Consider the following 26,316-nt stretch of genomic DNA (forward strand, 5'->3'; position numbering starts at 1 on the left):
GCAGGCCTCTCAGTGTTTCACAAGCCTCGTCTTAGTCATGACTGTTTGCCTTGTAGGTTGCAAGGTGCCTGAGACTGCTGGCTTGTAGGGCACGGAGCACAACGGGACAAGTCGAACCTGGCTGTCAAGCAGAGACGTGTATTGGTGCTTGTCCACAACAGCTGAGGGATCCAGGCGCAGAGCCAGCAGTGAAAATGTGAGGCCTGACGACGTGTGAGTGAACTGTGTCAGGTCAGGAAGAAGAGATGTTTCCTTCTAGACTGGACTAAAATGCATTAAAAGGAGAAATGAGTCTTTGAAAGCGTGGCCCAGGCAGATTCCCCCAGTGTGGCAGGAAAAACCCACTGAAAAACTTCTGATTTACCACTTTTGGCAGCAATTAGAGGCAGAATGTAAAATACGGGTGATCCTAAGCAGAATTAGACAGCGGGGTGCTGGCAGCACAGTGCCGCCCATGCTGGACAGCGTGGGGTCCTCCCTGCGACCCTACAACAAAGCAACAGCAGGAAGCGGTGTGGTGCTGGCCGTGGCCCTGATTGGCAACAAAAACACAGAAGCCTTTTTAATATTGCAAAGACAGAAATTAAATCCTCCTCTTACGCAATGCTTGCCCTTCCTCAGCAGGGATCAAATCAATATGGGACCGTGCAAAGTCAATGGTTTATTTCAAGGGGTTTTGAATTGGGCTTTGTAGCAAAGAAGCACCAGCCTTGTTTCAAGCTCCATGAAGACACATCAGTGTTTCCATTCCATGTCTATTTGTAAGACAGAAACATGACTTTGTTCCTCTTAAGTCCTTAATGTTACACTATTTTAAAATAAAGTCTGTCGGAAAAAGGAATCAAGCCTAAGGCTGGAATTATCCCTAGTGAAGCTTGGGGACGGCACTTGTTAGAAAGTGAGGATGACCTTCAGGTGAGTTAAGAATGCTCTGGTAGCACCAACTTTGCATTTCCTCATGCTTTCTTCTGGCTTACCTGAGTACTTTAGTATTACTTCTGTGGCTGCAGTTTAAGCACACCCAAAGGTGCACACGTGTACACGTAACACAGCTCCCAAACAGCTCCGTGTTAGCAGTTCACTGCGTGCCTTCCTGGAGGACCTCCACAGCAGTAGAAGCAGAACTTCCACTTAATTTCTGGAGAAAAGCGACAATAGCAGGCCTACTTACATAACTGATTTACTCCAACAGAATTGCTTTCTGCCTTTAATCTGCTCAGCAGTTTATCTTTGCTGTCGTGATCGGTTGAGCTTTCTTTAAACCGTTATGGATTAGCATTCTGCTATAACACGTTAAAAGCTTAGCTTTGTTTATTTTTGTCGGGAATGGGGGAGGGATATCAGGTTGAAATGTTCAGGCAGCAGTTCGTGAACAGTTACTTTTCCTACACCATATTCAGGTACCAAATGCAAAGCGCAGCCAAATAGAGGCTGGAACAAAAATATTTGTGAATTCATTAAAAAGAAAGCAACAAGGAACTTCATATATTTGCATAATTATTTTACTCCGTGAATATAAAATGTAATCCAGCATTCAAAAAGTTCATCACACCCACCAGCCTTATATGGAAGACTGAAGAGTAAATGGAAGAGTAAAAGTCTAAAACCTTACTAAATAAAGCTGGCTGATGATTTTACTAAGTTTGCATTATTGTTGCAATTTGGAGACAGAAATCCTGCCGAAAGCAACACTTCTGTCATTCAGCCGCAGGAATATAACACACCATAATGCACAAATAACACCAAGCAAACTGAACCTCAGCCACACTGCTTACAAAGAGCTGTTGGGGTAACATGAACCAGCCGTTCAGTGAATTTTCACAGTGGACTCGTCAACAATGACAGCTGATGATCTATTAGAAGATTACAGTACAAATCCAGGTCCAAATTTCTACTACAAATCAATCACAATCTACTATTTTAATCCAAATCCAACAATTAGCACGCTTATTTGACCTCTGTGTAACCGAAATGATTTGCAGATGCCAGAACGGAGTAAGAGGCTGTGCTCCTGAGCGCTGCCAATAACCCTCTGTGCAGCTGAACTCTGCTCCAAGGAAACACTGATTCTGTGATCAGCCATGCTGGCAAACACATGACCTTGCAACTTTCATATCTAAAACGAAGCAAGGAGGCACTTTCACATTCCTAAGAAAAACGCACACACTAGTTAGTGAAAGTGTGTTAAAAGAGAAGATCTTTTTTTTTTAAAAAATGTATCTAGTGGTGCTCAGAAGAAATAAAAACATAAAACGAGGAAAGTAATTCAATAAAGAGGAAGAAAAAAATCCCAGTTTATTTGTGATTAGTATGCTGTTTGTTTTACTTTCTTATCAGGAGGGATCTTTATTCTGCAGATTCCAGTGAATGGCCCTTCCCTATTAATTTATCTCCTTTCTGATGGCAAGTGGAGCACGGTTCCAGAGTTCCAGCATTCCCTTAATGCTGCTCTGCTTAATGCTTGTGTGCTATTTAAACAAAGCATATTCCAACCAAATCTGACTATATATGGAATTCCCTGACAAGTAAAAACTTGGATGCCCTACAAGAAGGAACCATGAAAACAGCAAACACACACAAACACACAAGGCACTCCGAACTGCACAGACTCGCCATGGACTAAAAGAGGCTCTTGGTGGCAAAGGTCAGGTACCCGGTGTGACCGACCATTTCCTTCTGTGGCACGCCGCTTTTGAACTGCACAGTTCCTTGCTGCAGATTAGTGCAGGGGCTACCTTGGTTTGATGGGTTGCTGCTGTCAAAGCCAGCGCTAGAATTATCCTCGGCTGCTTTTCCAAGGTCAGGGATTTGCAAGCTAATTGTCCTTACGTTGTACACTCGGAGCAGAATTTCCAAGGTGTTAATCTCTGTGAAACCATATTCCTCCATTGCTAGGCAGGTTCTCTGGACTTGTTCAATGCAGGGGGAGAACGAGCAGATGCGGCCACCTACAAAATAAGGCAGGAAGTGGTAAAAGAGGGTAAAAACCAAAACGAAGCACTTTTTCTTTTTTTTTTTTTGAATCCTCTCAGCTGCACATAAAAATACTGTTATACAGAAGTGTGAATATTCCGAAAAAATCTTCGTGAGGCAACTGTGCGGGTTTTAAAAGTGTCAAAATCAAACACGGATGACTTTACAAGATGCTTCAGACCCTTCAAAAATTGCAGTGGCAGATTCATTCATCTTCCAAACGCAGTGCTGCCCATCACATTTGTTCACGATAAAACTGTTAACGTCGATCCCTTTCGAACCACTGCCCACTACTCTGGACCGAGGCACTGAGCTGCCGTTGGCACCTACACAAAGCCAGAAGTCATTCTTCACACACTGTACAGAGTTGCCTTCATTAGAATATAAGTGTGCGTGCACACACACCCTGACAAAAGCGGCTGTGTTTATTTGAGGACGATGGTATGCGTGTACAGAATGAAGTAATCTCTCCAGGCCATAGAAGGAGCGCTGCTAAGACTTTACCCTTTTAGTCAAGATTACGAGCACGTCTCTCGAGCATTAAAATTTACTGGATAGCACATCGGGCAGTTTCACAGCAAACGTTTCAAAACTTCAGGATAGGCTTTTAAGTGATAAACTAACACTCGTCTCCTCATCTGCCCATGGCTCATTTTTGATTCTAAATAGGGAGAACTAATAGGCCCCCTACAACTTTCTGCTGGCTCCAATGTCACCTTAGCAGCTGAGAATAGAAGGATTCAGATTTACTCTGAAAAGCCACAGCCAAATCAGATCAAAGAATTATAAGGACACTGCCATAAAGCCAGGGCATGTGCTTTCTCCCAGGACACAGCGTCCCACAAGGCGACTGCCCTTCCTGAAAAGCTTTTGTGCTGGGGGAAGGAGAGCTGGACAATGCAGCTTCAGCTATTGTTTCACTTAGTACAATTAGATGAAAATGTTTGCTGACCTGATTTGCATTCCTTCCCAGCCCTCTCCCAGGCTCATCCAGTCGAGCCTTCCAACACCAGTTGCCTAAGCAGTTAAAGAACCCATGCAAGTGAGAGCAAAGCCTCCTGCTAAAAATAGAGGCTATGCTGGGACTACACGAAGTCTGCTTTATCTCATACTCCCCCCTTTTTTTTTTCCTTTCTCGTTTCTAAAGTCATATCTCTAAAAAAAGAAAGCATCAGGTCTGAAAGCGTCAGTGCAGCACTCCAGTTACTGTGCAGCACTGATGTGCTGGGTACTGATTGGGGAAGAACACTTTCCATGACCATTAATCCACCACACACTAACAGGGAATTAATTTTAGTCCTGGAATAAAGCCTCTGCAGCCAGGGGTTCTTATCACGCATCTTCAGAACAAAGCACCCTGGACAAGTAGTTCCCCCGAGTGACAATTAAAAAACAATCTAATAATCACCTGCAAAATTAATGCTGGTATGTGTCATTATTAACCAACTCTGGTGATGCCAATTTAATTGCACGCCCAGTCTGCTAGCTCCCGTGAAATTAGATTTCTGTGTTTAGCAGGGTGGCCAGGGCTACCAGAACGGTTTTGAATCCACCAGCTCGTCCCTTCTGGCCAGAGCAGAGCACATTTCTGCCACGTCTGTAGATGCAAAAGAGAAAAGCCCAAGAAGAAATTCCCGTTACATAATTAGAAAGCTACTATAATGCACACAGGTTATTTAGAAAGCTGCTGCGTTCTTACTGTGTACGGAACTGAACAAACGTCTAGCTGAGCTAAATGTCAGCTCACAGCGACTCTTTGTCTGCAGAGAAAGAATTTGTGGGGAGATCAGAGACTTACTACTACTTCATTCACGCCTTGCTTTTCTGGTGTTTTGCACCGAAACAAAAACTGGAAATATATTTACATTTACAGTACGGCAGCTCTCCTTATTTGTTCCAACCACAAGGATTTCAAGACATCCTTAGGCTTTCGAGTTCACATGCTGTGGATTTACCGAGCAGCAAGGAGCCTGCACGCACTGCTGCAATACAAGCTGCAGGCCCGCCTACGGTTCTTGTCGAGCCTTCAATTAAAGCCCGAGCAACCTTCATCTTGCCTCAGAGCCGTCAGCTGACTGCAGCACGTCAGCACCAAACTTGGTGCTGATTTATCAGGCTGCCCTCCTGCAAGGCAGACTGCCTGGGGGAAGCAGGGGTACAGAAAATGGGCTTTCAAGCCACTTCGTAGAGAAGAAGAAAGTTCTTGCTTGTAATAGCTGATCTCCAGGTGGGAGGTGCAAAAGGAAAGTTATTTCACTTACTGCACTGCTGGGAGATTCCCAGGTATGAAGAGTGATAAAACAGGGTAACACAGCTGGTATTCCACATAACTGAGTGGGTTTTATTAGCTTTTTCAATTGCATTTTTTCCCCTTAGTACCTATTGTTTTGGTTATTATTATGCGTTCCTCCCGAACCAATATACCTACAAACAGCTTAGAAGCAGAACCCCCAAGCATCTGTCTTTATGGATGGCAGCAAAGGGGGAAAGGGGTGTCCTCTGCTTTCTCCTCCCCACAACATCCGCAGGCTGGATTTGACTGGAAGGCTGGACGTGTCTGATTAGGCAGGTGTTAACAAAAGGTTGCAAGGCTGCAATTAGCAGAAGGCTGGAAGGCAAAAATGAAATTGCAGCTCCAGACTTAACAGAGACTGCCTAAAATAGAAAGACTTGGGGAGCTTCAATTAACACGATGCTTTATGAGTTGCAAAAGGGTGGACTCTGAGCAAGAGGAAGCACTGAGCAGGACATGCTCTTCTGCTCCAGGAGCAGCGATGCTGTCCTCAGCAGCCCAAATGCTTCTGAATTCTCTGCAGGCTGCCCTCTGCACCCCTGCAGGATTACCAGCTAGGCCCTTTCTGTCACAACCCTTTTTGTCACAACCCGTTCTGTCACAACCACCAAACAGACATAAATCTAGATTTCAGCACTCACAATGCTCAGATTCTCTGAGAGCCCTCTTGTCCTTTACACATCAAGAGGCATTTAGGGCTTAAAGGGCTTGAATATGCAGTGCTTTGTCTTGCCGTGCCAAGGATTCCTTAATGAAGGAAGAAAAGACATGTACTGCCTCCCTTTCAGCTCGCTGGGGAATGCTGCGCTGTCTGCGGATGACAAAGGGGTAGACTAGACTAGAGAGCAGGAAAAACAACTGAACTCAGACTTCTGAGTACAAACCAGGTTCGTGTTCTCTCAGAGCTCTCCTTTTCGGAGAGCTACCATTCCTAAATTTGTTTAATGAGATCTGTGTGTCATCATAAATTGATACAGTAATTATCTGAGATTAATCCTGTTCGCATTGGGAAGCTGTGTGAGCTTTTTGATCTGAAGAGCTGTCTAAAAATGTGTTTATTCATGTATAATGCATCTGACAAGTGCTACAGTTGAGGAGAAGAGAATAATGAGTCTGTATTAAAGACTTAAATTTCTTTTTCCACCTTCAATTTTACAGAGAGTGAGTTTGAAACATTTAATGGAGAGGTTAAACCTCCTGAATCTGTAGGCTGAAATGAGCCCACACAGTCCTGGCAGTCATTGTAACCAGCAGCAGGGTCAAAAGCATATGAAAATTAAAGTACAATTGGAACAATTAGAGGAGAGAGCTTAAGGGAAGGGGGGGAAATAACAGAGGATTTGCATCTACATAGCACTGTACATTTTTAAAACATGGAACAGACAGTATCTAACTCATAATCATGGGACACACCCTGCTATCTGAGATCAGTGCCTTGAAAGTTGCTCCTCTTTCAAGAGCAGTTCCTGGTGTGTTCCTGTGCAACTCCAACAAGCAATTTGGCTTCTGGTTTGTCTGAGCAAGGACTGGCATCTCTACCAGTTCTACTCAGCTAAACTCTGCCGTAGGTTTCCAGTATGGAAAAGCTGGTAGTGCTGCCCAGCTGACAAGAACTCCAACTCATGACACGAAAACATGCGTCCAAGTTACGTACCCTCTCTTCTGCAGGCTGTAGCATGAGTCACGAGCTCTCTGCTAGGTTTTTTCATCGTCACAGTATTATTCAGAGGATGTGAAAAGAACATATGTAGTGCAGCACCATTAAGCTCTGGAGCCCATAATTTTGGAAACGATTCCGTGACGTACGGAATACAGCACAGCATTTTTATTTCTGGTAAAAGAACACAGCTCTGCGTTTTGGGATCTCAGTGCATCGTGGTAATTGGAAGATTGCGTTACAAAGATCGCATGGAAGAAAAAGACGACACAGGCATTAACATTATGTAGGGGCGAGGCAAGAAGAGTCACCGAGCAGCATCACCATGGCATTTACTCTGAGCTAGTAGGACGCTAAAAATATTGCCTCTGAAAAAGGGGACAGAACGTCCTTTAAGTGAGTGTGCTCGTGGGCGATTTGATGTAGCTTCCCTGACAAGTGAAATTAGAGGATTTGGCTGTCGGAAGAAATTAAAGGATGTTTCTTGATTCAGAAAAGAAAATTTTCTCCGAATCACTTGCCAGCTCATTAATAGGAGCTTGATGTGTTTTTCTGCAAATGTGACCTTAACCTCCATGTTTGTAGGTACATCCTTCCAGAGGAATTCATTCCTGCTCACTGGGACCAGGCTGGCAAAAGCATGTACAAAAACTAAATATCAGTTGGCTCCAAACTGGGGAATAAAACCTAACACTTCCTTTAAGGTTCCTTTCATCCCCAGCTACTTCCTACAAGCTGTGCAAAGGCCAGCGATTTGGGCCAGCCTTCCTCAACATGGATTATGATGCAGGAATCCTGCTGGACTCACACGTGAGAGAATCACTTCTGCTTCTGGGTATGGGGCCAGACCCATTGTGGGCACCTGACCCAACAATCCCTGACAGACCTGAGCTAGGTTAATGCCCTCCAACAACACAAAACTGGGGTTGGCCCAGCAAACAGCCCGTGCTTGGGAGCTGGAAGATAGCAGACTCTAGTGGGGCAGCTCTGCTCTTGACCAGACGCCCCCTCAACACTGAGAGGCTTTTTCGATTTAGTTAGTGGATTTTTAACCTCACCTTGAGTGAAGTCTCCTTCAAATCACAGCAGGTGCCACACTAGTAAAGGCTGGTGATGAAATTTTGCAAGCACTCATGGCTTCATCCATTTATCCCTAAACAATCTCCTGTGGTCAGAAGCATTGATATTGCCTTGAGTACCACCTGCATGGGTGGAGGAAGGCAGTCTAGACGGCATGCCAGACTGCTAGGCTCCACTTCCAGCCCTAACACATCCCCTGCGTGCTCCTGAGGGAGCCTGAGCCCAGCCAGCACCGGCCTCATGTCGCTGCCCTCTCGGCGTCATTCAGCCTGGGGTTCTCCCTACCCTGAGACTTGTGGCTGGGGATTTCAGCTGCTCCTCCAAGCCACGCCTGGGTGGTTGAAAAACGGGATCGTGAATAACCTCTGGGCCTCAAGAAAAATAGCCAGTGAGGCTTTGTACATGGAACTGGTATTCCCTGAAAGCTCAGGGGAGGAGGGAGGCCAGCCCAAATGAAAATTGAAACTAGCAAAACCAAGCAATGCCTTACCTACACCACAGGCTGCTGGGAGGATGAGATATTATTTATTTGCTTATACATCAACTGTAAGAACCAAACTCGGCAGGTTAGGACAACAATCGATGGCTGTGCTAGAGCAAAAATTGTAAGCAAGACCTACCTGTTTTAACTCCACTGTGAACAAGCAAAACAAACAAAAGACTTTGGAAATAAAAAGCAACTGCAAAGAGTAGAGTATTGCTGAAGGGCTTCTTTGATGGCAGGAAAATACATATGGGACGTGGTCAGAGGGGACTTCCCCCGCAGAGTTTTGGGGGAGATCTGACAGCACCACGTTACCTGATTCACATGGTCTACCATGGATCATAATTTGACAAGCTCATAATTCATGGGCTTTATGACACTTAAAAGGGAGTGGAAAGTCTGGATGTAAGAGTAATATCGTTAATATAAAGAATGGAAATAACAGAGGGGTGGTTGTAATACGTTTGTTACTCAGACTGCTAATTTAAGCACCACCAAGGATGGATTTATTAATGCAAGAGGCCCATCCAGCCTAATATATGGCTGTATTTTTCCATCTCCCTATCTGAAAATTTAAGACCTGTAGGAAAATTATTACACAAATGCATCATCTTCCACGGCCTTGGAAGAAATAGGCAATATTTATGAGAGTGGAGTAGGTGGGTGCAGAATTATAATCAAAGCACTACAGTATTCAGCTGTGAGATGACTGAGTCAAAAGTTTCAGGGTATTTAAGAACTGTAGGATATGTTTGTTACCTCACTTTTTTTTTTTTCCCCATTGTGTTTTTTTTTTGTTTTAAATAAGCCCAAAGGGGTTAACAGCAACTTTGCAAAACCACCAAGGTCAGATAACGCGAAGAGCAGCCATGACTACAGAAACACATTCATCAGCTGACGCTCCTAAAGGAAAACAGTGCAAGCCTGGGAATGAAGGCAAGTTCTGCAGTGCAGCAGTGCCTGAGAGGTATTACAAGCAGCATTTCTGCTCGAAAGCGTGACTGGTGAAATGAGCACAGAAGGATGCAGCTGAGATGCAAGCCTGAACATCATCAGCAGAGCGCATCACTAGGGAACAAGAACCTTCTAGTCACAAGCTCTCTGTGCATTTTTATCCTTCTAGCTCTTCACAAATTGGCAGTGCTTTAAATGGGAGGCCAAGCTATTGTAAGCAGCACATTTACAGCCTACTGTAAGGCATAACGTGAGTGATAAGCGTACCCTGTGAAGAGGATCATTAGCACTCAGCCTACTAGGAGCTGCAAGATTCAGGATCTTGAGCCTAAGTAGGAGAGAAAATACTGATTTGATAAGGATTTGTTAAGGTTAAGAACTCTCTCTTACACACTGTCTCAGCTGAAAACTCCATAATGAACAGTGTGGTTTTAAAGAGGAGGCTAGCTGATGCTACGTATTGCATTTCTTTAGCCCTGACTTCATTCTAAGCACCTTAAGACTTTGGGGAATGAATGACCACTGTCTGGCAGCACAGCTGCAATATTAGCATTGTGCATCGCAGTAAAACCCACAATGTGACCCTGTCCAGATGTGAGTGAGAGGGCATGGAGGGAAAAGAATGGAACGACTCCTTTCCTCCAGTGATGCCCTATCATTATACTAACCCTTGGAACAGCCGTGAACATCAGCAGTACGTGCACAAACTGTTCTTACTGCAGAAGAGCTTTAACTACTTAAAAACAAAACAAAGGAGCACTATGAAATAATCTGCTGGCAGTAGGGAAAGAGAAGCACTTACAGTATTCTTCTATCATATTTTAGATTTTACAGCAGTAGAACAAACAAAAAACAAAACAAAACAGAAAACCAGACCAACCAACCTAAAACAAACAAACAAAAACTACCCACATGATTTGGAATAAAACAGAGGCATGTGTAAGTTTGTATCTACTGCTATTGCAATTGACTATACACAAAAAAACAGCTTTTGTTTTTATGCAAAAACAAAACAAAACAAAAGCTCCACGGCTCAACCAGGTACTATGAAACACAGAAGATGAGCCATAGGCCTACACCAGGTCTTAGACACTGGTGGCTATTTGCAGTGAAAACTGCAGCAAGGATCAGCAGCTTTCCCTCTCGAGTGGTACCTAACATGTGTGATGCCACTTTACAAACACAACAATGTGGGGTTTTAAAATATGTTTTATATTGGCTAAGCAGATGTAACCTTGTAGCACAGGCAAATATAGACAAAGAATATGGCCAGTTTGGCCAGATTTAGAATGTACAGAAATCCTTTTCTAGGATTTCAAATGCTGAAGTGAGACAGGGATTCAAATCCTGGAGCTGCTCAAGCAGCTCTGCTTAGCATTCTAAACATGCACCACTTAAATAATTCAAATTGGACTGCGCAATGCAGCGCCTTCTAAGCTGGGAAGTCAGCTGAGTGTTGTGCTCACTAGATTAGATAATTTGAGCATGGGAAGGACATTGTACAGTGCAGTGAAAATTATTTTCTTCCCAGGACACACTGGAAAGCAGCTACAAAATCAGCTGTAACCCTTGCAGGTAGAGTGCTAACGAGTCTCTCTTTATTTATTTACTTTTAAAAGAAAGAATGGATTACAATAGTATTGGAAAGCTTTCTTGAAAATTTTCCAGAGGGAGCCTAACGCTGGGGTTGGTCCTGACTCAGCAAGGTAGTGCACATTCAGTGACCTTTAAGAACAAGTTGAAATGCTGTGATTTCAGGAAGACCTAGCAATTTACCTGAAGTCAGTGTTCTACTGAACTCATGTCCCAGCACGGGGCTGGGTTCTGCTCCCTACACTTCCTTCACTAGCAACACCACTTTTGTAGCTGGGAGCAGCCTGGCCTACGTTAGCGCAGATTCACACCAGTGCTGCTACAATGTTAGAACAATAATTAGGGGAAAACTTGTTCCAGGATAAAAGAATGATCTGTTCACTGAAGTTTATTTTTCAATAGGGAAAAGATTTATTATAAACTGAAAAAAGCCATCCAATTGCTCAATAGCAGTTCCCACCTGCTGTCACTGTCCAGGAATAGCTGGCACAAGCTGGAACAGCCTTTATGTTCAGTTCCTACTGTTACCAATGGCAAACTTCTCATTACCTCCAACAGCAGAGATTTAAGGCAGAAATTGGCAAGCATATTTAAGTACAACCACATTTTCTTTAACATTACCAATGGAGAGCTCTGTTAAATAGGTCCAAATCTGCAATGATTGATGTAAAGTGCTTCTGAACACCTTCTATACAAACACCTTTCCACTGAAGTGCCAAAGAAATTTGCTTTCAGCATTCATTGTTGCTGCTGCTGCCCACACACGCTCAGATCTAGCAAAATGCACTTGACAAAGCTTCAAACGTGTTGTGTTGTTTTTTTTAAAAAGTTTTTCCTTTTTTTTTTTTTTTTAAGCAACCTGCCCCTGCTAATTGTAGCAGCTAGCACAGGCTTGCAGGAAAAAGTTGTTCTGCTCTTTTCAAATCTTTTGCTGTAAATCACACACCTCTTTTGAAGGTTTTTCATCCTTCGAAATGCCTACAGACTGACATTTGAGAACAGCGATCACACAATGGAAAGGAGCAGATCTAGCATATAGCTCAGAGGCAGAGATGTGTGCATGCACAGTACTTCCTAAAAAGAGATCAGTGCGGTTACCTTCAGCTTTTAACGCTGCCTTTGCATGTCCTATGGCTTCCCATGGAGACGGAATATCTAGGAACACAGCATCTGCAATGTTTGAGACACCAAACCCGTTCTTGCAGACGTCCTGGTTGGTCACAGTCACCAGATGCTCCACCCCGTGCTCCCGAAACTCCTCCCTGGCCTTCTCAGCCCGCTGTTGGTGGAACTCCACCGTGTACAGGTGCCCTGTGGGAGCCACTGTCCTGATGAGAGCGTGGGAGAGGGATCCGCTGCCTGTACCTGGAAAAGAAAAACAGCTTGTGAAATGCCTTCTGACAGTGCTCCACGTTAGCATGTTGGTCTTCTCCATCAGTCCGGCTGCTTGGAACACTACTCGAAACCAAAATGAACACAAATTGTTGGTTAAACTACTGAAAGAGAGCAGTCCTTCCCCAACAAGGAGACTGAATGATCTAGTAAACTGTCTTCAGGGTCCTCAAAGCATTATTTAAAATAATGCCAAGGGCCAACTATAGCTCTAACAAGAACCACAACAGGACAGGAGGGATCAAACCCAACAGGAAACATTCAGGAAAATAAACCAGAGATACTTTTTTCTTAAAGTGCCAGACTCTTCTAGCGTAAAAAGAGATGAAGGCAAAGTTGAGCATTTTCAAAACCTCAAACTTTGTTAGAACAAAGAAGAGACGTTGGCAAGGGTCTGTGTTTGAAAACCCTACTGGTCCTAAAGGCCAAATTTTTTGCATGGACACGTGTACTGCCTCTTAAGACTCTGGGCACCCTCGGCTCACACTGGAATTATCCAAAACTAAGGCCTTCAGCTCCTTGCAGCCACACTGACCAAATGAGCTGATTACTCAAGTGACTTACCTATCCACGTGCCCGCACAACCTTCATGGAGTTTAACGAGAGCCATCACATACCTGCAACTGTCCATAATTGCCATGTACAGTGAGGGACTAACTATGAAGACAAACTTTTTTTCTTGTTTTAATTTGATAATTTAGGAAACTTATTTTTAATGATCCATTGGCGTATTAACTAGATGAATGACTAATAACCATTTCACTAAAAAAAAACACCCATATACCAATTTGCCTTGCAAATTACTCACTGAAATGGCATTTAGCAGAATAACCCCCCAAACTCAAAACCCCACAGCTACCCCAAATTATCCGTGTTTATTGATTTATAATTCTGTACTGGGAGCACATTTCTCCTGTAAAAAGAAAATCTATTTCTAGCTATCTTCAGTGACGGTTCAGGCTGTATTTCAGCCTGAAGCAAGTTCTTTTAACTAGCATAGATTTTAGAAGTTTTTTTTTTCTTTTTTTTAAAGACAGAACCTGAAGTACAGCAGTAGCAGAGAAAGCTTAGACACTGCGGAGAGGAAGTTAATTAGGGGACACAGAGGCTGGTGTGCTGCTTAATTGGAGCAATACTTCCCCTAACCATACAGGAAGTCAGAGTTTACTGACAGATCCAAGGCTCTTTCCCTCTAGTCACAGAAGGGGAGAAATATTGCTGTGGCACTGCATTTAATGTGACAGCTCTGAAAAGGGAGCCGTTCAGACTGTAAACAGAGCTCAGAGCCCGTGCTTGCCATGGGATCAACCAAATATGCTGCAGAATGGGCACCGCTCCTCGGCTCCCCTCTGCGAGGGTTGTGACCCCAGCAGGCAGGCCAGCAACTCCCCCAGCTCTAAAGGGGCAGATTAGGCAGAGAAGGACCTACAATTTCTGTACTGGCCCCAAAGAGGTCCAAGGGAAGAGAGAAACTGTGGCACAAACATTTATTTAACGTGAAAATGCATGCATATGTGCCAGGATTAAAGCAAACAAAAGGCAAATGGCAGCTCTGTGTGCACATGTGGAAAACTGCTCACGGCACCTGTCAGCTCTAAACGTCGGCATTCTCCCTGTTCACAACAGGCAATGGTATCACAGCAGCCACGTGGTTGCCAAAACTCTCTGATATACTTACATAGCAAAGAAACAGCATCTCATTGATTGTCTTCTAACGATAAAAGCAGCGATGCCCATGGGATGCTAAAATGACTGAAATTCTGCCTTTCCGTTTCAGGCCAGCAGGCAAGATTGCACAGCTGAGAACTTCTGCAACCTCACCAAATTTAATTATTTTACCTTTCAAACGGGTAATGCTGCCCGCTTTCTGCATCCTTCTCAGCTAATCTGGAAGAGCGAGCAGAAGGTCTGTCAGCACAGCTGGGATATGAGCAGAAAGGAGAGGCAGCTTGCGCATGTATCCGATTTCCTTGTTCATACTCTTTCACATTTTTAATCACTTTACTTTCAAATTAGCTTTTAAAAACACCAGAGAAGATACTGGAAGGAAATCCCATTAAGATATTTTGGCTTATTTTCTGTTACTCTTTTTTTTTTAATCCATAAACACTCCGAGCCAAAACCAGAACCAAAAACAGGATGTTGGAAGTCACTGCTTGCAGGCATGCCTCACAGACCGAGCTTTTGTTAGACAAGGTTGCCAGGAACTATTTGTTGTTGACTGGGCTGCTGCAAACATGAGAATAATACACACGGATCACACTTTACTCCATTAAATTCTATCACGCTAACATCACTAATGAGAGTATTTCTGAAGATGCTGCCTGCCTTCTCCTTGACAACACTCTCAAAACTGCAGGAAACAAAGAAGATGGCTATGAATCACCCACCATTGCAAATTTTCTTCTTTTCTTCAAAAGACCGGAGATTCTGAACCCAATCCTGTGAAATAACGAAGACCCTCAACTCTCGTGTGCCTGATAGTTTGCTGTGGTTCATCAAGAGTATCCTCACCAAGGGTCTGGCAGTTCCCAGACCCAGTTTCCTAAAACCCAGTCAGCACTGTCTGTAGAAGGCAGGGGTATGTTTCTCTGCTGTTATAGATGGGGAAATGAACGTTTATTTTCACCTCCTCCCTTGCAAATCTGCAATATCCAACATCCGAATCTTCTCACCACCTTCTCAATTCCTTTCCAATTTCTCTCTGTCCTCATTTCAAAATCACTGTAGAAAAAAGCAGGGTTCAGCAACACGTGACACCTAGGCACCAGCCTGAAATAAGTTCCAGCCAGGTTCAGAATTCCTTGGGAAATGAAAGGCAGCCCTAGCATGATACAGCACCCGCCAGGAAAGCAGCAAAATGTAAGGAGCACTGCTGAAAACATGGACTGGAAGAACTCTACCAAACCTGAAATACTGTAGCTGAATTACCTGCATACAAAAGAACAAAAGCTTGAATGCCCCAAATGAGTATTTCTATCGGAAGAGGCAAGCTAAGAAGTGGATGGACTGCAGTATTTTCATTTCTCTTCATTCATGGGCACAGTGAAATGCCTGTTCCTGATTTGGCCCTGAAAGCAGAAGGTAGGGCAAGAATTTTTACAGCAGGATCCTTGCCTTTCTGGCAGTTTGCACTATAAATAGCCTGAGAAACCGTTTGCTCTCTACCACAGGACAATAGCCATTTAACTAGAGCAAATTAATCATGAAAAGGCTCTGCAAGAGAGGTAAAACTGGAATAACTCAAACTGTACCAAAGGAATCCTTACCAGCACAGCTGGCGTTTTAGAGCTCATTTAGATGAAGAAACACGATCTGTGAATCTCACCCTGGCTGTTGCACCTATGACTTGTGAAAGTATAATGCACTTTTACATTGATATTTGTGACTTTAAACATCTCGGTCAAAAAGCAGACATCTGCATTGTAGGCATTTAATGAGACGCCACAGGGTCCACAGTAGGCTATGCTCAAAGCTCAAAGCTCAGGGTTTGAGGAAGAAGAACTATGCGGGGAATCAGGATGTGGACCAGGAAAGCAGCCCATCTCAGTCCAAAGGCATGAATTAAGATCCCATGTTAAAACCATGGTTAGCTGGCCAGTGGCCCTGCAGATACAGCAACGTGCTGTTCTTCCCTTCCCAGGCTCATCTGAGCTCCGGGGAATGTTTCTCCCCTCTCCCAAGACAAGGACACCGGAGCAGTTTTAGAAGGATTTATATCCTAACAACAGCTCAGTGCCTATTGATACTTCCTTCTGAATTAGAGACAGCAAAGTATTGATCAGACGAAGAACTCGATCATTCTCCTGACCTCAAAAAGATTTGTTCTTCCCACTCTCTGCTTATTCAAGTGACAGGTTTTCCACAGAGAAGCCTTCACACACCTCAGTCTTGAGGCAATGTCCACGTTAAGATCATTTCTCACCTTTTCAAAGCTGCTGCAGCCAACATCTGACCCCTTCAAAACCACCACCTGCTATTTCAGTACTGGAGTGATGCACATCAGGACACTGACAAGACACAGACGAGTGTTACCCCAGCACCAAACACAGCACTTGACTGAGAGCTGAGCAAGAGAGCACATTTTTACACTGTTTTCTGTTCAGTCTGGTTTTTGTATTACAAAGGATATTTGCCTACACTCCTGCGATCCCAGCCATGCTATGACACAGGAGACCTGATGTTGTGTTCCACTACGTTTTCTCAGTGCAAGCTATCACTTGGCTTGCCTTCCCCCCAGATTTCTCTTCATGGATACTACTTTCTTTAAAAAAAAGTACACATTGTGATTTATAACCCATAAAGTTTAGAGCTGTGCACCTGCAAAATACTTGCCGAGTTTATTACGGCAGCTTTGTAATCCAGAATAAAGCTGGGGAAGCTCGTAAGTGCACCCTGAAGTTCATATAGCTTGAAAACAGGAAAAGTGATAACTATGAAGAGCTATTAAATACTGGATCAATACAGTGCCTAGTGATATTTCAACAGAACTGAAGTATGTGGTGCAGTATTTGGCTACTCAAGGTATTCTAAAATGGGCAAATACAACAAAACAATGGCAGTGTTGCTGTGTTAGTCTCCTAGCTACCACGCTTAAACCCAGCAAATAGTAAGAGAGGTCATGAGTCAGCCACGAGAACGGATGGAGCCTCAAACCCAGAGAAAAATTAATCTTTAGACAGAGCTAACAACTCCACAGCTAGGATCTGTCAAGAAAGGCAGAGCAGAGGAAGACTGCTCACTGTTCATGACAAGTTTATGTAACAGGGGAGTCATTAATCACTTTGAGCGAATATATAAAGAGATATTAAGCATCTGATGGAAGCTAACCCAGAGATCTTACCGTGAAGACAGTCAAAGGCATAAACGGTGGCAGAAATGAGAGACAGCAAGAGCTGGGATGGAGGGAGGGAAGAGGAGCGGGAGGGAAAGAATGACAAGGAAGGAGATTAGCCCTTTCCCTTGCCTGTCTGTTGAGGACACGCTGCCAAAACAGGCATCTTAGGAAGCAGGAGGCCAGAGAGGGCCACTGCTCACTGACCAGATCCAGGAGTCGGGGCGCTAACAGTGTGCAAGTTTTTAAGACTGGCATTGCCTACAAAAGGAATGGGAATGTAAAGACTGAAAACAATTTGCTCTTAGAGATTCAAGAGTCAGAGCTCCTTATGGGGAGATCTGCAAAACGGGCGTAGCATCGTGCAGTTTGGAGCTGCAGGAGAAATGCACTTGGTAGCCAAGTGAAATGGTAAGATGACAGCAAGCCTCGAAGTCTGGAAACAAACACTTTGGGGCATGAACAGCATTTCTCATCAGCTGCAGCCCTGCTGCAAGGCTGCATACATCAGAGTGATGCCTCAAGTGGCCACTGTTTTGGTTTAGGTCTTTGGTATGCCGAGAGAATACAATGTTCTCTGACGTGTCCTGATGAGGCCTTTCTTCTGCTTCAAAAGGTGTCACACCAGGATCGGGTTTTTGACTTCTTCTCTAAGGTGAACAGCTGCTAAGAGGTAGATGGGGGAGACATTATAAAGTTAATTAGCGTATGTTCCAAAATCAAATTAATAGTTACAAAGCTTTGGTCTGCACTTTACACAGAAGATACAGCTGCAAACAGTTTACTTGCACTTCTGCCACAGAGATGGTGCAGACATGAGCAGTGTTTGTCAAAAAGTCAGAGGAGTCAGGGCAGTACAGCTGACTTGCTGGGACTCCACAATACACTATTAATCATTTATTAAGTACCCATTAATCATTAAGTCCTCATTATTTTTTTATGAGCGTACTCTTAACAAAATCTATACTCAGACCATGAGGTTGAAAATTTCATAACTGTTTTGGAGAAGCTCTAGTGTAAGACTAGCCAGGGGCTCTTGTTATTCCTCCACAAAGAAGCCGTGAGGACCCAGGGTACTGCCCTCAGCCTTCAGAAATCCTGTCTGTGGCTTCAGAAATCCATTGCTCTGTGGCAGTGACCAGGGTTTAGCAATTTTTAATTTGGGATATAGCTGGAGGGAAGCAAAAAATCCAATTAACATTTTTGCTCATGTGAGTCTGATTTTGTTGAGTGCTAACGGATCAGTGGAATGGTGGTTTGAATACTTTTGACTAAATTACATTTTGTCTGAATACAACGCTCTGTCGAAGCCAAAATAATTCTTAGATTTATCAGATTAAACAAGGTTACACAGTGCTGTACTGCATTTCCAGGGTAATTCAGAGGGTTAGGACAGATAATTGTTTAGGTCTTACCAGGGACAGAGGACAGCAAAAAAGCCTATGTAAGTGGTCACTGGGAAAAAAAAAGGAAAAAGAAAAAAAAAAAAAGTTTTTACATACTTTGGTTTGGCCAAAGCATCTGAAAGGTTTCATATTTGTACCAATGTAGTATAAAAATAAATTTCAAAACCTCAAATTCTTTTGTTAAATGGGGTTATTATCCTATAGGCAGCTGTAATCACTGGGCTGAGAATAGCCTTGCCTTGGAAGTTGACATCAAGTTTAGTTTTAGAGAGTGTGGTGGCACGAAATAAAGACTCTGTTTATTCCTTTATTTAAACAGGGACTTGTGCATGCAAGGAACACAAGTAAGACCAGAGTTACCTGATGAGAATGAAAGTTTCGTACTACCAGGCCACCCACAGCAGGTATTTTAGCAGCTATCTCAAGTACCCTTTAATTCTGGAAAGATCGGGCTGCTAAAGACTCCTTCAGGAGGTCAATTCCAAATACCAGGGACCAATACTTTCAAGAGATCTTAGCTCCAACAACAGCGATAATGGTTTTAAAATCTCAGCATACTGTCATAAATTAGCAATTAGCAGATCATATTCCTGTGCCTCCATCATGGAACATCGGGCAGATGCTGAGTTTCCTTATAGCCTCAATAGAGTATGCTTGGATCGCTTTAATTATGCATGTGCTGCTGACAAGCTTACTCTTTATGTATTTATTAGAGATAATTAAAATAGTAAAAACTGTATTAATATGTTTATATCACTTGTGACAAATCATTACTAATCAATTTGAACTGCACAACTGAAGCAACACCAAATTGAGCCTTCTGGTTGTTTTCCTGATTTCTTCTAAGCACACACAAAAGCTCACATACACTGGAATTCCCAGTGTTCGAACACGACACAGAGGACATTTCACCTTACTTTATCCACCCATACTTAACACAGGTGTGCAGATTACTCCACAATTCCGCTTGCTTGCCCTGGTTACATTCCTGTTACAGTTCTAAGACACAGGGAAAAGAGCCTGGCCTGTTTATTGTGCCTGCTTTGCCCATCCCTACAGCAGCTACGTGTTCAGATAACAAAAAAGACAGACCTCCATGCTAATTAATGCTCAAGATACATCTAAAGCCAGCAGCAATGGGAGGAAGCAGACTCAAATGTCATTATTAGGCCAGATTTCCTGTCTTGTTCCTATTAAACATCATTGGCTAACTCCTTCTAGGTCACGCAAGGTAAATCTAGAACTAATGATTTTGGATCACTGAACACAGTCTAATTTTGGATGCCACCAAAGTAGGTTACATCATCACACAGGAGGCTCCTGTCGTCAATACATGTACAATTTTTTAATTCAAATCACCACTTCTGGTCAGTTGTGTGCAAATTTGCAGTAAAGTTCTTGCTTCAAGATTAACCAGATGAATTTGACACAATGCTCCTTTTCTCTTCACGTACAGTGAATGTTTCAGGCAATACAAACACAACAAGCTCAACTGCAGTAGTAAAACTGTCCACTTGTCCTAGAAAGCTGAAGTTAAAATACTTTCATTAGAACAGCACAGACATTAAAATAAACCTGGGGACAGTTTCCCATTAGCAAAAGGATTGTTTGCAGCTACAACCTTTGACTCATAACATTTCTGGCAATCTGGACTGGTTACCTCACCAAGTGTTTCCATTTCTTAGCTGTTTAGATAAATGAGCTTTTAAAGATTTTCATCGAGGTACCTTTGACATTACTGAAAACATTTTATGTGCAGCTCTGTACTTTAACATTCACCTGTCCCAAGTGAGGCAGGACGTGCAGAAACTCACATCTCCCCAACCCAATTTGCTGTATTTATTCTTCCCACAAAGCAAGGAGGGGAGGAGGTAAAGACCTGCACTACGAACAACACTGCTACTTCCATGACAGCCCCAGAACCATGTAATTGCCCTACAAACTGAATTATGAACACATAAGGGCTTGGCCACTTTACCAGAGGTTTCTCTGCCTCTTTCAAGTGCCAGCACACAGCAGCCAGCTCCATGTGCCCCCTGTTTATTAGCGGGTGTAACTGGACGCAGAGATAAATGGTATTTCGGTTGTGCTGGAAAGCAGCCATTCTGGACCCAAAGCTGCCCAAAATTATGCACGGGTGGGAACAGGAAATGTTAAATGCAAGTAAATGCGGTGCAGTACAACCCCATCATGCAGATCCTTTGCTACAGAAGGAAGCATGTAGGACTGCTTCCTAAAAAGACTCCAAGTAAACAGCCAGAAAAAAATGAGGACAAACTCTCTACAGTTCATATTTTTCCCAGACTAGAGAAACATGATCAAATCAAGCAAGCCTCATACTGCCTGCAGCAATAAAACCATGAAGGCATTATTTTAAACTGTATTAACTAGGAAAATGTCTATCTAAATGAAATTTAGCTCCTCCTTACTTGCGAATTATGCAAAATCATGGAAGGGACAATACACTAAACCAAGTTTAGAAACACAACACAGGACTTTAATGAATGCATCATCCATTATATCACAGAACTCTAGTGCGTTTTGCATGCAGTTGAAGTGCTACAAGTGGATCACACTTGGGAAGAGAACGATGAAATGTATGTACTTACGTGGTATCACATGGTGAATGTATTGACATTTTATTTCCCTTATTACTAGAGTTCAACCTCTCGTCTTCAGAGCCTTTTACTACTTCACCTCAACTGTTTTATCTCTAACTTATAATTCAAGGTCTGTATTTTGATTCAAATAATATATTTTGAAAATGTTTTTGAAGTGCTTAACAGTTTTAGAGAACAGAAAGAAAAATGTTTATGTATTTATTTTAAGAAGATGAATTAATCGCATACTCAAAGGTATACATGTACATAAGGCCAACACACTGAAGTAGTATCGCTTGTTGAAGAAACAGCAGCTGATACCACGTGCAAATTAAATAGAATTACTCAATGTGTAGGCTGGGAAAATTACACCACAATGGAAAAAAAAAAAAAGACTTTTTGCAAAATGTAAAGTTAAGCCTGTTTTTCATGAAAAGTGTTGGTGTTAGCCCTTAATAAAGGATTTCAACATATTAATTATTACCTGATTCACAGACTATGGAGCCCGGCTTCAGTTCTAACATCATGGTGATTATAGAGATGTCAGTGGAATACAGAATCTGTGTCCTGTGCGGAAGATTCATAGTCCACAGTTCTGGAGTTGGATGAAGAATAAAAACCCATCCTCCTTTACTGCAGGTCACTTTGGAGCCATACTTCTTGCCTATGAGATCCATGGAATGCCGGATGACCCCGTACTTGGTCTGAGTTACGGTCCCATGTTGGACTTTCACAGGGAACATGGACTCGTGGCCCAAGAACACAATAGCTGTGTCACCATCCTTTATCGTATCTCCATATTCAATAAAACTCATTGTGACAGTCTTGTAGTGGGCTGGTGGCTGTCACCTAAATGGGAATAAACATCAAGACAGTTTTATGGTATCGTGATAGGGCTGTAAGTACAGACAAGTTACTTTATTTTCCCCAATATATAAAAAAGTACACACTGTGCAAATGAGATGTTAGCAAGAGAACTCCATGAAACTGAGGGACCTCCCTCTGCCACACTGTTTATTCAATTAAAATCAATGGAAAGATCCCACTGATTTGCATATAACCAGTATTTGTAGCATTATATGATACATTTAAAAGAAAATTTACCAAATACATTATAATTTACTCAGCCTGCTCCACAATGCTACTGGGAAACTTGCAAGGTAGTATCAATTTCAGCAGTCTGTTCACTTCCAGTTCACAAGCTCTCAGAGTATGTTGTTAAGTGGTGACTTTTATTTCCTTCTGTTGGCTCACCCCTTGGTTATTTGCAACATAAGACAATGGTTACTTGACTGGATATCAATCACTAGTTATTAGGACCACTTAGCAAAAGTTTGCTTGAAAGTTTTCCAAATGAAACTTTAGAGATAAGATAAAGGTAGTATCCACATTAATTTAGGTATGAATTTGACTAAGTACAAAGAAAAAGCAATATTACAGCCTTTAATTTGCCATTGGGGGAGCGAAGTAATTGTCTGGGAAGTGATCTGTGCTGTAACTGAACGTAAACAGCCATTTGCAAGCCAATGCAAACACAGTTGCATCATTTTAGTCCCGTGTTCTCAGAGCTGTTTAGAGAATTACAATTAAATTTTGTTTTCTTTGAGAAGAAAACATCGATCTTGGAAGGCAGTTTACAATAAAACCTGGCACTGCTTTTCAGATAAGGTAGCTAACAACCTAAGCTGCAGGTTGATCAATTTGTGGAAGGAATTGACTAATGAGGCAATGGTGATCCCGAAGTTAGAAATGAAGGCCAGCACTAATTTTAGTTTCGGAATAATTACTTAGTTTGGGTGCTTTTGTATCGAGCATGTAAGACCTACTTCACTGTTTTCACTAAAAAACTTTTTTCTAGTCTGTTTTTGTTGACCAATGTTTGTTTTAGTTCAATTTCCTGCTAAGCAGCTGGGTTTATAAATTGCCTGCTGGAGTCATTGAGACTGAGAGACAGAAATGGTTGTGGCCCAAACTTCCAAAGCTTATGACATGTAATACACGTATTCATATACCAAAGCAGAACAGGCTTGTCTGGACATATGGTGAACCAGCCAGAACATCCCATAAATGCAGAAATGTACACATACTGGACTTTGTGAGATAGTACAGTGATGCTTAACCAGGTTTTATAGCTTGCACCATCTGATTATATTGATGTTCTTAATCTTTCATGAATTACATCTGTAGTTCTCAGTCTGGATACTATTTATGAAATGTAGTTTTCAGCTCTTGTTTAGAATAATGCCATTTGGAAAGAGTGTGAGTGCAATCCATTTCTTTTACAGCAAAGCATCATTCCTGCAGCACTTCTGCAGGAATAAGGAGTTATTCTCCTTTTGGCTTCTAATTTCTCTGCCTCCCTTTGAGCACTACATTTATCACAGCTCATCAGAACAATGGATGCTGACATCCCCGGTGACAGCTCTCAGCACCTGGCAGGTTATTTTTGGGATAAGCTGGGGGTCTGTGAGGAGCTCTGGTAGCTTCACTGCCTCCCCTTATGACATGGAGCACATCAGTTGACAAACATCAGTTATTTTCATGCATTTTCAGTCATTTTCCATTCTGTTATGAGTGCAGGGCCTAATGCCCTGTTGCTACACTCCCTCCTTTTCTCTTCCAGGTGTCACGGTGCGCCTGTGTGGATTTCTGCCACAGGCTGCTGGGGAGTGAGAGTGAAGGTGGACCTGTGGCTTGTGGCAAGGGGTTGGCGTTTTCCTCTGGGTTCCCCTTAACTTTACATCACCTGTGACTGCTACGACCTGCACTTGGTGACCCGGGCGATCCCTTGCGATCCCACAGAGGGAATCCCTACAACGATTTGTGCTCTGACCAAACCCCAGCTCTGTCTCTGCGCTCCCTGACCCCTGTGGCCGCAGAGCTGGCGGCTCCTTCATCCCCCTCAGGGCTGCGGCTGCCGGACAGGGCTGCGCTACGCCCTGCCATGGGAGTGGAGATGCCCCTGCTGAGGAGGATGAGGAGGATGAGGAGGATGAGGAAGGCAGGCGCTGCCACACACACAGATAACACCCCAAACCCAAGCCACACGCGGCGGAGGCGGCTCGGGCGTGCAGCGCCTCAGTTCCGGACTTGTGAGGGGTTCAAAGCACAAACGGAGCAGCGAAAAGCGGGACCGGGGAGCGCCCTCACCTCCTGCCTGGGCGTCCCCCCGGGGCCACTGTGTCCTTACCGTTACCTCCCGGGGCTCAGCCCCGCCAGCACGCCCAGCCCGGCCCGGCCCGGCTCGGCTCTCCTCACACGCTGTGGCCGCCCAGCGCCTCCTCCCAGCCCGGTCGCAGGCTGCTGACGCTCCCCGCCGCCTCCGCCCCCGCCAGCCCTGCCTGCAGCCCTGCCTCGCTCCCCCGTGCCCCGGTTCCCCTCAGCGCTGCGCCCCCCGCCATGGAGGGGAGCCCCCGAGGGCTGGGCCGGGGACGCCCAGCCTGTCCCTGCCCGCTGTGGGGCTGCCCTACACCTGGCCATAAAGTGACTCGTGGGGTCCCTGTGGGTGGGGGTTTGGGTGGTTCTTCCCAATTTTGGCTTCTTTCCCCCCACACCGATTGCCTCCATGGGGCTTGTACCCTAGTGGTTTGCTGTGAGCCCATCGGGAACTCGTCTTTATTATCTGTCAAAGTGTCAGGGCTACAGCTTGTGGGGTGAAGCCCCTTCCACAGGGAATGACACCCCCTTTGCCGTCGACACACGCAGGTCTTCCAGGCAAAGCGGCTTCCAGAAAGTTCCAGGCGCTCCCCGAAGAGCAGCGGGTGCAGGGACAGGCGGTTGACGACCAACCGACCGCTCAGCGCGGGTTTCTGAAGGCTGCCGGCGAAACCCACAACTGAATGTGGGCTCGTGAGAAGCCGAATCATTACCGAAACCCCAAATAGCACTGTACTAACTCCTACTCGTGTCTTGTGTTTAGGATTGCAGTGATGTGGAGAGCCGTAGGTGCCCCGGTGGCGTGGGGATGGAGCCGGGAGGCAAGGAGAGGTGCCGGAGGACAGCATCGCCCCAGCTGCTGCTCCCAACAAGCCCAGGCCACCGGGCTTGGGAGGGGTGCGGGCACAGCACAGGGCATGTGAATCACCTCCGACACGCAGGTAACGTTCCCGTCTCTATCAGATAACTCTGGAGGGTTCACCAATAAGTGGTAACGCACAAGAGTGGAGAAAAAGTCACACATCCACAATGAATGACACCACCGATGTACGCTGCTGACCTGAGAGCTGTTTGGATGACCACCTGTGAGTTTTTTAATGGGTGTGATTTCGTTCGGGATAAGGGAAATTTTGCACACCATCTTCAGTGAGAACATGTTTTCTGTTATGCTATTGACCTGCCCATATCATAATTGCAGTACTCTTTGTTACTTAGTTATGAAACTCTCCTTCATCTAATCTAAATATAATGTATGCAGTTTCAGAGGTTTCTTAAACTGCAGACTCCTACTCAGCTGTTTTCCTGACTGGCAATCACGGCTCTGCTGCGCCTTTATATTTGCACCTACCTTGTTTTTCGTGTCATTTTTTTGTGTGTCGTTGGTTGCATTTGTCATAGTTTATATAGTTGTGTCCTTTCTTTCCCATGAAGTACTGCTGTTCAGATCACTGTGGGCCTGACTGTATGCAAGATTAGGACACTCAACAACTCATGGTTCTCACAGGCGCTCAGTTTACTGCAAATGATCAGTAATTTTCAACAGGCTGCCCAACCAGTGTGAAAAAAATGCACCGTGGATAATTACTAGGCAGATACATATTAAATGATAAATTAAAATGGGAAGAAATTTTTCACTTGTGAAGTTAAGCAGATGCAGCTCCAGCCAGATCCTGCTATTTAGCTGTGTTAGGCATTGGAAAAAAAAATCAGTTATATGTAGCAAACTGTTTTCTCTTGCTATTTCCTAATTTGGAAGTATTCTTCTAGATATTCAAGAAGATGTTTATACCATATTTCTTCAGGTTCATCTTACGTTCACATGAATAATTTCAGAAGACACATTCACTAGCCAACACCCATCTCCTCTTGCAGTCCTACACTGCATAACATTTAT

General features: G+C 43.8%; 1 protein-coding gene across 3 annotated transcripts; it reads right to left on the reverse strand.

The window, feature by feature from the left end:
- Positions 1 to 7: 7 nt before the first annotated feature.
- On the reverse strand, positions 8 to 24,552 carry TRMT61A (tRNA methyltransferase 61A). 3 transcript variants are annotated; one of them, XR_014317620.1, is made up of 5 exons: positions 24,457 to 24,552; positions 21,751 to 22,115; positions 12,133 to 12,399; positions 978 to 2,948; positions 8 to 265 (listed from the first exon to the last, which is right to left on the reverse strand). XR_014317620.1 is itself a non-coding variant. In XM_082761719.1 (4 exons), exons 2-4 carry the CDS (start codon positions 22,079 to 22,081, stop codon positions 2,620 to 2,622), a joined length of 927 nt encoding a protein of 308 aa, XP_082617845.1. In that variant the 5' UTR covers positions 22,082 to 22,115; positions 24,457 to 24,552; the 3' UTR covers positions 8 to 2,619. The 3 variants fall into 3 exon arrangements, 2 of the variants coding, with proteins under 2 accessions (XP_082617845.1, XP_082617846.1); XM_082761719.1 differs by having other exon boundaries at positions 8 to 2,948; XM_082761720.1 differs by having other exon boundaries at positions 8 to 2,948; positions 24,417 to 24,506.
- Positions 24,553 to 26,316: the final 1,764 nt, after the last annotated feature.

This window comes from Aythya marila (assembly GCF_965140915.1).
Source record: "Aythya marila genome assembly, chromosome: 5".
Taxonomy (NCBI): Eukaryota; Metazoa; Chordata; class Aves; order Anseriformes; family Anatidae; genus Aythya; species Aythya marila.

Excerpts from the sequence above, each read along its gene's own strand:
- TRMT61A (XM_082761719.1), bottom strand. The coding sequence starts at position 22,081 with ATGAGTTTTATTGAATATGGAGATACGATAAAGGATGGTGACACAGCT. Across the intron at positions 12,400-21,750 it reads CTCCATAGTCTGTGAATCAG|GTACAGGCAGCGGATCCCTC; the intron begins GTAATAATTAAT and ends TTTCTTTTCCAG. Across the intron at positions 2,949-12,132 it reads GGCAGCGTTAAAAGCTGAAG|GTGGCCGCATCTGCTCGTTC; the intron begins GTAACCGCACTG and ends CTTATTTTGTAG.